The sequence below is a fragment of the Lynx canadensis genome, chromosome B1, assembly GCF_007474595.2.
Source record: "Lynx canadensis isolate LIC74 chromosome B1, mLynCan4.pri.v2, whole genome shotgun sequence".
In the NCBI taxonomy this organism is placed as follows: Eukaryota; Metazoa; Chordata; class Mammalia; order Carnivora; family Felidae; genus Lynx; species Lynx canadensis.
This window is the reverse complement of record NC_044306.2, coordinates 86,019,234-86,029,956: the sequence shown is the minus strand read 5'-3', so window position 1 is coordinate 86,029,956 and position 10,723 is coordinate 86,019,234. Positions and strand designations below refer to the sequence as shown.

At 37.9% G+C, this 10,723-nt stretch overlaps 1 protein-coding gene across 1 annotated transcript; it reads left to right on the top strand.

The window, feature by feature from the left end:
• The first annotated feature begins 392 nt into the window (after positions 1 to 392).
• On the top strand, positions 393 to 10,285 carry SCOC (short coiled-coil protein). Its single transcript, XM_032592895.1, is given in 6 exon segments — positions 393 to 473; positions 475 to 583; positions 6,311 to 6,382; positions 6,705 to 6,734; positions 6,737 to 6,787; positions 8,687 to 10,285. Coding segments are annotated over 6 exon segments (486 nt in total). The 3' UTR covers positions 8,830 to 10,285.
• Positions 10,286 to 10,723: the final 438 nt, after the last annotated feature.

The following is a 10,723-nucleotide window of genomic DNA, read 5'->3' as shown; positions in this document are numbered from 1 at the left end:
AAAAATATGGAAAAGTTTGCTTTTTGAATTGAGGTACTACAGTATTATACTGGCTTTATCTTTCACGCCCACAAATACCCTTTTCCTTAAATCTGAATGATTTCTCTCTCCCCCGGCATTTGGTTTTACCAACCTCCTTCCTGACAGCTGTCAGAATTTTCCACACTGGATTTCTGACCCCAATTTTCAGGGTCCTGCTGAGACTGAAGGGCTGCTTTCCTGGGACTGGCTTTCTCACGCCTAACTTCGCCTCTGTACTGCCATTGGCTGTTGCTTTTTCCTGGACCCGCCCACATCAGCCTCAATCCTGATTGGATGCCAACGTCCTTTTGTTATGGCAAAAGGTGGATCCCTGGGCTTCGACAGAGGACGATTGGGGCGTCGTACAGCTAATGCGCAGGCGTGCCTTCTTGAGTGGGGATTGGTGGGAGACCGGGCAGGACGGGGCGGGACAGGGCGGGACTCCCGTTTCTGCGCACGCTCTGTGGACGCAGAGGGCGGAGCTGCCGGTACCGGTTGGTGAAAGTGTTGGGGCCTGAGGCGTCCTCCCTATCCCTCCCACTCCCAGCGCCTCCAAAGGCAGGTGAGGACAGTCTTGGGCGGCGGAGGGCCTGGCCCCGGGCTATTGGAGTTTGCGGTCACGGTACAGCCAAGGGCCTGGAGGGCGGGGTAGACTGGACGCGATCCGGCGCACCAAGGGCCCGGGAAGAGCGGCCTCGGGCCTGGGCATTTGGTGGGCGGCGGAGGCCTGGCTGTCTGCAGAGCCCCTGCGCAACCTCCGTCTCATCTTCTCATTACTGAGCCTAGAGGTTCCTTTGGGGAGGGGCTGCTTTCATCTCTGAGGCGCACGTTCTGCCGCCTTCTCACCGTCTCTTCTGAGTCGAAGGGCCGTTCTCCAGCCTCCCGCCCTGATTGGGACGGCGGAGGGGCGTTTGGGTGGAATGGGACCTCGCACGCCTGGACTAGTCCGTGGGTGCTCTGCCGAGAGCCCGCAGGTTGTGGGGAGAGGATGCCAAGGCGGGGAGGGTGGCGAGTGAGCGGTAAATAAGGGCTTGGCGACAGCTTTCCAGGGGCTGAAAGCAGCTCCCGGGTTAGTTTCTACTTGGGCTTTAGGGTCCTGCAGAGCAAGTTTTGGGGAGTTAGGATTGAAAGGAGAGAGAAGATACATTTCTGAAAAGCAGGACTTTTGTTATACAGTATAGCGAGACCACTACTATGACGTAAGAATGTTAAAATGCTGTGCTGCCGACACCGTAAGTCTGTACCTGAAGATCCAAAGCTGTGCCTATATATTGTTGCCGTACTCATTGATTAAATTCACGGTAGCTAGTCATTCTCTGGGACTCTAGCTTCCGTTCCTGTCCTCATTGGACCGATCAAATCAATTCCTTAATCTTGTAGAATCTCAGACTGCATTTATCTAACCAGAACAATTCAGAACTTGAAGGAGCCTGAACAGATAAACTCACGTTGAAAGTTGATACAGCTTGAAGGAAATGAATTTATCTTCAGTTGCTTAGTAAAATATCAAAGGGACTTAACATCAAAGATTGCAAAATATCTGGAAAACTGAGATTAGGGCTGTTATTAAAGTTTTTTGCCATTATATAGTGGAAAAGCAGGAACTTTATAGTTAGACCTGCCTTCAAATTCTTGGTACAAACATTGGCTGTGAAGTCTAAGGCAGATACATAGCCTTTCTGAGATACAGCATCCACAAACATAAATTACGATGCCCTGTTGATTTGATGAATACGAACTAATAATATATGTAAAGCATTTAGTTGATTAACGCACAGTCAGTTTTAGATGCAGAAAAGTTGGTTGCATGTCAGTCTTAACTCTCAAAATCTCAGGTCTCAGATGTGAGCATACCTGGAATGGTATGGTGGAAAAAACTAGCCTGGGTACTCCTGGCTCTGGCGGTAACTACTTCTGTGATTTTGTGATGTTGGGTAAGCCATTATTACTTTTGGCCTTGGTTTGTTTATTGGTGAAATGAGGCAGCTAGACCAGATGATTTTTCCAAAATTTCTTTTTGTGGCCTGAATTAGAGTCAAAAGGGAGAGAAGATAACAGCTAATATTATTCAATACCTTCTTTGTACAAAGTACCATTGCAAGCACGTTATATATATGAACTCATTAAATTCTTGACAACAAAACTATGAGGTATATACTCTTATCCTCATTTTACAGATGAGGAAACTGAGGCTGAGGTATAACCTTGCTCGAGGTTCCAGAGCATATAAAATAGCAGAGCTAGGATTTAAATACAGGTAATAAAAATTTATGTTCTTAATCACTGTGCTACACTGCCTCTTAACAGTGGTACTATTCAGGGTACTATAAAAGAAGGTAGAGGTCTACGCTGGTAAAACAGTAGTCTTTGGTCACAAGTGTGTGGGCATGGAAGATGGGTCCATCCTAATGTTTGTCACACTTCCTGACCCTTGTTCTCTCCATACCTTTTACATCCAGGACTTAAATTATCAAAATAGTTCTAGGTTCTCTTCCACTGACCAAAGCTAGATGAAGATAGGCATCAAAATGTACTGCAATTTGTTTTGTTTTGTTTTGGTTTTAATATGAAATTTATTGTCAGATTGGTTTCCATACAACACCCAGTACTCACCCCGTAAGGTGCCCTCCTCAATGCCTATCACCCACCCTCTCCTCCCTCCCACCCCCCATCAACCCTCAGTTTATTCTCAGTTTTTAAGAGTCTCTTATGTTTTGGCTCTCTCCCTCTCTAACTTTTTTTTTTCCTTCCTATCCCACATGGTCTTCTGTTAAGTTCTCAGGATCCACATAAGAGTGAAAACATATGGTAATCTGTCTTTCTCCGTATGACTTATTTCACTTAGCATAACACTCTCCAGTTCCATCCACGTTGCTACAAAAGGCCATATTTCATTCTTTCTTATTGCCAGGTAGTATCCATTCATTAGTGGATGGACATTTAGTCTCTTTCCATAATTTGGCTATCGTTGAGCGTGCTGCTATAAACATTGGGGTACAAGTGCCCCTATGCATCAGCACTTGCATCCCTTGGAAAATTTACTGCAATTTTTGAGAAACACTTCTGAGATCCAATCTAGGCTTGAGTCAGAGTTGACAAATCTCAGAACCGTAATCATTTTGGAACTAAGGCAGCCTTAGGAAAAACAGATCAGCCTTAGCACCCCACATTCATTTCAGTGTCCTCACACTTGAGATACTTTGGTCTGGATTTTCTTTTCACATCAGATTTGCATTTATGTATAGGAACAGAAGAATTGACAGTGAACTCTAAAAAGTGCATTTCACATGAAATTGGATTGATATGATAACAACTATAGATTAAAAAACATTTTATAGTTGAAAAACTCAGTCTAATGTGCTAATGTAGACATCATGAAGTTTGAAGATTGATCTTATTTTGAAAGAAAAAATCTGTGGCTAAATTGCTTTGATACAAAGAGCACAATGAACCTTCTGATCTTATATATAAAATAAATCAGTTTGTTACTCATTTTGAGGCCAGGCTATTTAATCATATCATAATAAGAGAAAATTGTTATTTGTCTTTTTTGTTGTTGTGCAGAGGCAGCTGGCAATACTCCTGTCTCTTTTATTAAAGAATCATGAATACCCTTTTGTACAAGGCTGCCACATACAGTAGGGCAGATTTTGCACTGTGCAAGACTCAAGTGCAGTCTTACATGGACTATGATATGAATGGTGTTCTCTCAGGTTGTGTTGTCAATCCCATAGCACTGTCCTGTGCCTGCCTGGCTTCTGTGTTATTGACTCCACCCCAGTCTTCAGTGTGTGTTTCTAAGCTTCATTTTTCCTCTAATCCCCCTCCATCCCATTTTTCTGCCTTGTTTTCCTTCATTTTTTCAGATGAAGTCAAACTGTTGATAAACCATACAAAGATTTTCTATTGTTTGGTTTACACGTGGCCAAAATTTCAGAAACTGGCTTCATGATTACATTGATCAGTTTGGAACAGTTTGCTTTTGTAGACTTTTTACTTTTCATGTTAGATTGAAACATAAGCAAGAAAAATATACCATATCCCTATACGAAATCTGATATCAAAGTCATTTGTATTGATTGCATGATTATCTGTTGCTTGGCTTATGTATCTTACAACACTTCTTATTTGTCATGAAAATTTTGTTTTAGCTGTATTTTTAAAAGCAAATAGTAGAAATTTGAAGTACTTTTTGTATATTACTTAGCAGGGGAAATAGCCAAGCTGCAGGCTATTGTTGGCTGAGTACTCTCAAGATCACTTTTGCTTTTGGCTGTGGCCTATGTCATCCCTCCCAGACCTGTGTTAGCCAGGTCAGTGGTTGAAATAGTAGGAAAATTGCAAGTGTCAAATAAAGTTTTCACTGTTAACACTCTTCCTCTTCAGTTGTAAAGAGATACGTTGGTGATTGAATGGAGAGGGATAATTTTTGAAGTGTGGGCTTCGCATATTATAGTAAGTTGAATAATTTAAAGAATTTTTGGGGGCGCCTGGGTGGCTCAGTCAGCTGAGTGTGGAACTCTTGATTTCCGCTCAGGTCATGATCTCCTGGTTTCTGAGTTTGAGCCCTGCATCTGGCTCCATGCTGATGGGGCAGGGCCTGAGATATTCTCTCTCTCTCTCTCTCTCTCTGCCCCTCCCCCACTCACACATGCATGCACACTGTCTCAAAATAAATGAAACTTTAAAATAAATAAGTAAATAATTTTTAAAAAGATTTTTAGTAATTAGTCTACTTGGATTTATGTAGATGTACCGATACATATTACATATTAACATATTATGTGTATATATTATTAATATATATTTAATTAATTACATATATATTCTCAGGTTCCTTGCACTTCAGAGATATTTTATATGTATATTACATATGTACATATACTACGTATGTATGTATATATATAATGCACATGTAATATGTATATAACACATACATGTATCACAAGTATATGTGTCAACTTTCTCTGAAGTACACAGAACCTGAGAATTAAAACCATGTGAATAAGATACGAAGGGGAGAGTAACTAATTCTAGAGAAGTAGAAAGATGCCAGAAGACTTGGGAGTAGATTTATTAAGCATTAAATCAATTTTACATCATTTGTAGCTAGTTAATTCTTTAATAATGCTATGTGTAGGAGGTTTAATGTCTTTCTTTTTTAGAATAATACGTGATGTCTTATTTCAGAGATAGTTCATATGTACGTACACTGAGCATTTTATCTTCACATTCGTGCCAGTATCTGAAAACTCTTTAATGTGATTCTAGTTCTAGAATGTCGACATCCTTGTTCAGTAGGTCTGGGTTCCACTGTTTAGTATATGGAAGCATAACAATGCTTTGGGTATAAGAGGTGCTCCATAAATAATTTGTTGAAAGAGTAACAATATTGACAGGTCTAAATTGCTTCAGTGAGTAGGTTAGATTGGTGACCAGTAATAATCTGCTTTATTTAATAACTCTTGAACACACCAAATATGAAATGAATGTTAGCTATAGAGCACAACGTATTTCATAAGAATTTTATGCTTTAATATTTTGAAACCTTTTATAGGAACAATAAAATGTTAATGTTTTACTTATTCACATCCTAATTTTGTTTTAACTGTAACTAGGATGTAACAGGTTGATATTTTCATTTATCCCACATTAATGTTTCAGATAACTAGTATTTTTCTCTTGAACGTTATCAATAAAAAGTTTTAAACAGTATATATATAATAATACTTTAATGATGAAAAATATTTTTAAACACATTTGTTTTCATCCCTACTATCATCCTTAATAGAAGAGCTTTTTTTCATTTTGCTGTTCTCTTTATTTGTATTTATGTATATTTTACATGATTTACATCAATGAATACACCATTTTATAAACATTCTTCTATGTTATTATAGTCATCCTAATTATTTTTAGTACCCACTCAATTAGAAACTACAGTAATTACAGACTGAATGGACAGTTTATGTTGTTTCCAATTTGGTGGGTTGTAAATAAGGTTGAAGTGAAGATTTTATGTATATAATTTTTCCTTCTTTGTAATTTTCCTTAGGCTAAATTTCCAAGAGCAAAATTGCTTAGTAGAAAATATTTAAATGTTTTTATGAGTGTAATTTATTACCATACTGCTTTCTAAGAAGATACATATTTAAAATTTGTGTCTAATATTTTGTATTTGTTCTTCCATAACTTTGCTACTATTGATCATTATCTCCTTTAAAAAAATTTGATAAATGTACAATGGTATGTTATTACTATATGTGTCTGTTTCTTTTTCTTATTGCAGACGATTCATCAAGGATTTTGTATCCAAGGCCCAAAAGTTTGTTACCCGAGATGATGAATGCTGACATGGATGGTATGTTCTTTATTTTCCTTTTTGTATGTTCCTGGTTTTGTGGATGCTTTTGGCTTAATACAGCAACAGAAAGAACAGGGAAGCAATATTTAGAGGGGTTGGATTTGGCTAATTTACTGACTTATATACTGTCTAGTTCTAGAAAGAATTGATGTTGGCAAAACATATCTGCCATGTGGGCACATAGCTTTTTCCTTTACAGGGTTCTTGTGTAAGGCAAGTAAGATAACAAAGATGAAACATTTTGTATGACTTTAAGTGCTGCACTACACAAATGGTACCTAACGTTAATTAATAGTAAATGCAAACCTTTGTATTACAGCAGTTGATGCTGAAAATCAGGTGGAACTGGAGGAAAAACGCGACTTATTAATCAAGTGTTGGAACTTCAACACACACTTGAAGGTGAGCCTCCATTTTGTAGTTTTCTTGAATAACATCCACTTAGTTGAAATTGTAAGCATTTATGTTGCTAAATTTTGTTGCCGTGCCCCCAGTTTTTGCAAGTATAAACTTCAAAGTCCATTCCGATAATGTTTTCCCCCTCCTGCCTGTATCTTTGGCTGGTGATTTTAAAGAAGAGGTGTGCTTCAATGAGAAAGTCAAATAGTGTTCTTATGCATCCCTCTGGGTTTAAGGTAATGCTGTTTATTACATGAGAGCCCCCTTTTAAGCATTGTGTTATTACTAAGTCCACTTTCATAAAGCTTATATTAAAATAAAAAGTGTTTTAGCTTCAGAGATTAAAAGTAAATTGATCTGAGGTTTGTTTTCATTTTCTAAATGTCTTGCATAAAATTAATACTACCAGTGAAACATCTTGTTTTTTTTAATGTTTATTTATTTTTGAGAGGGAGTGCGAGAGTGAGCAGGGGAGAACCAGAGCGGGGGACAGGGGATCTGAAGCAGGCTCTGCACTGACAGCAGCATGCCCAATGTGGGGTTCAAACTCACAAACCCTGAGATTGTGACTTGAGCCAAAGTTGGATGTTCAACCAACCGAGCCACCCGGGTGTCCTGAAACATCTCGGTTTTTAGTGAAATTAAGAGGTTGTGTGTTTTTTTTTTTTTCCTTTTGTAACAGCAGGGTGAGCAGATCGTGTCATTTCACTGGCTTCCTATTTCACAGTTAATAAAGCCAGGTTACTCTCTGGAAACCTGTTCCTTTTTACCTTTCAGAGTCAGTCATGTCACACTGTCTGCCTCATACATTCTGCCTCAGACACTGGCCTCCTTGCTGTTCTTTCAGCATGCTTCTACTTAGGGGCTTGAATCTTTCCCTTAGGTGTTTGCGTTCTGTATGGCTCATTTCCTTCCTTTAGGTCTCTGGTCAAATTCCCTTTATCAAAATAGCTATCCCTGACTATACTATATAAAAGGGCAACTTCAGGGGCTCCTGGGTGGCTCAGTCAGTTGAGCATCCAGTTTCAGCTCAGGTCATGATCTCACGGTCTGTGAGTTCGGGCCCTGAGTCGGGCTCTGGGCTGACAGCTCAGAACCTGGAGCCTGCTTCGGATTCTGTGTCTCCCTCTCTCTCTGCTCCTCCCCTGCTCACGCTGTGTCTCTTTCTCTCTCAAAAATAAATAAACATTAAAAAAAATTTCAAAGGGCAACTTCCCTTTTGCTTCCTACCACTCTTACCCTTCTTTTTTTTCCTTTTACTTGGGACCCCCTAAATGCACATGTGTTCACATGCATATTAGAATGTAAGCTCTGGGAAGGCAAGGGCTTTCGTTACTGTTGCCTCTAGAACAGTGCCTGACTCTTAGAGGGCACCCAATACTTAGTTGTTAAGTGAATGAATGGAGGTGATGTTTTATTTGATCATTAGGAACTGTGTCTTTTGAATTTCTTACTAAGGTAAAAATGCAAAATATTTCATTGCTTGGAAACTGACTTTCTATAGTCCGTGTATAAAGCAAGTTGTATTTGCCTACCACATTTTCTGAAGCGTTTCTAGCAAACATGTTAGTTTTTATGTTAAGGCATGAACCAAAATTCACATTTTGGTGAAAAAACTGAGTCTGTATTTTTTAGAAATAACCATTTAAAGAAATAACCACTCAACATAAATGCTGTTTACCAAGAATAACATTTAGTCTAATGTGAAATCACTTTTTAAGAATTTTAGCTATTGACCGGCACTCAGTTTACTTTGTTCACCTGAATTCTAAGTTACTTGAATTTAAAAACAGAAAATTTAAAGATCATGTTATCTATTTTAAGAATGAATCTTAAGTCTTTTATGATATGGAGTCATTGCCATTATTTTATTGATAATGGGCTTTTTTATTTTTAATACAGACCTCTCTGCAAGAGTAGATGCAGTTAAGGAAGAAAATCTGAAGCTAAAATCAGAAAACCAAGTTCTTGGACAATATATAGAAAACCTCATGTCAGCTTCTAGTGTTTTTCAAACAACTGACACAAAAAGCAAAAGAAAGTAAGGGATTGACATCCCTTCTGTTTTATGGAATTGCTGCTGATCTTTTTTTCTTTAAAACTGGGATAGGTTCAAAAAGTTATAGTACTTTTGTTTGTGGCTTAATTGAATATTTATGAAGATAATATCAGATCTAGGCAAAATTAAGAGCATAACAGAAGACTTCCATGAGCTTGTGTATAATATGTTAGTCTATGAAAATGTGCTAATGTATTGTAGAGACTTTATAATTAGAAATGCATATATTTATGAAACTTGAAAATGAATGTTTTATCAAATTTGCTTTGATTTATAGGTTTAGCACTGTCTTTTATTATAGGCATATTAAGAGATACAAGAAAATAACCACCGTGTTGTGAAAAGTGACCAAAATCATGTACTGAACGCACAGCTTTATGTACCCTGTCTACCATGTTGTGCCTCTTCTCCATTTGCTTCTTCCTTCCCATTTCCCTTCCCCTAAGGAAAAAATTGGTTTCACATTTGTAAAAGTAATTTTAATAGTTAATCATCTGTGAGAGTAACCTGAGCTTGAATTGTTGAAACTTAACCAAAATAAGACACTTTGTCAGTTAGGGCTTGTCATAGTTAGTAATAAAATAGGATTGTTGGTTTGTCTTTAATTGATTGAAAACAGAGGCCATAAATATGAAGACTTTTCTTTGCAACTGAGTTATCAAATTGGGAAGGTCTGTTGTTAAAAACTTCCTTTTGCACAGCTAATGTACTTGGTATCTGAAAAGATGAGCTCCGGTTATATGTTTGAAATAGAACAGAAATGGGATGGGAAAGGTACTGGGCAAACAGTAGTAACCAGCTCCAAATGTTTTCACTCCAGATTCGGGTGATCTGTGGCACAGACGATATCTTTTGGGGAATATATGAATATGAAAGTAGATTAAATGTGACTAACCTTAGGTCAACCACACCTAGAAGACAGTTACAAAGAGTTTAGTCTCAAGGTTTCTTTGTGGTACCCAGCAGATCAACTTTTGCAAAATCCCTTGAGAGTGTATTAGTGTCAGAATCATGAACAAAATGGAGGAGTTTTACATGTATACTAAGTGATATTTTCTCAGTATTTTAATCTCACTACTTCCCCAGAATTTTCTGTAAACCTAACTACTTGGTTTGCAGAGTTTTAGTCACTCTTTGACAGTTTCAAGAAATTTAGTTTGTAGATTCCATTTGGTAAGAAAATTAATATCAGAAGTAATGTTAAAATGTTAAATAGGAAGAGAGATCCACTAATATAGTTTTGGTTATTAGATTTGGGCTACTTTTAATCATGGAATAATCTTAACGTTTGTATTGGTGTAAGATTCGATGAATGACTTTAGCTGTATGAATATAATAGTTATACTGCAAACATTTTGCATCCCTTTTGTGACCTAATTTACAAACATTTAAACTTGTGTTCCAGTTTTGCTTTACTGTTTAATAAAAACCTGTTTCAGAGATTGTGTGTGTGTTAATATAGTAACTGTGGTGTGTATAATGATGTAGTGGTGTATCCAGGGTTGTTCAAAGCTACAGGATAAGTAGCATATCTTATTTAAGTACTTTATGTTTAGGGGAATATTTTTATTAAAACAAATGTTAGAGGATATTATACATTGATTTTTATTTTTAAAAACATTTTTTTTTTTAAACTACTAAATAAACATGTAGACTTTTTTTTTTTTTTAATTTTTTTTTTTTCAACGTTTTTATTTATTTTTGGGACAGAGAGAGACAGAGCATGAACGGGGGAGGGGCAGAGAGAGAGGGAGACACAGAATCGGAAACAGGCTCCAGGCTCCGAGCCATCAGCCCAGAGCCTGACGCGGGGCTCGAACCCACGGACCGCGAGATCGTGACCTGGCTGAAGTCGGACGCTTAACCGACTGCGCCACCCA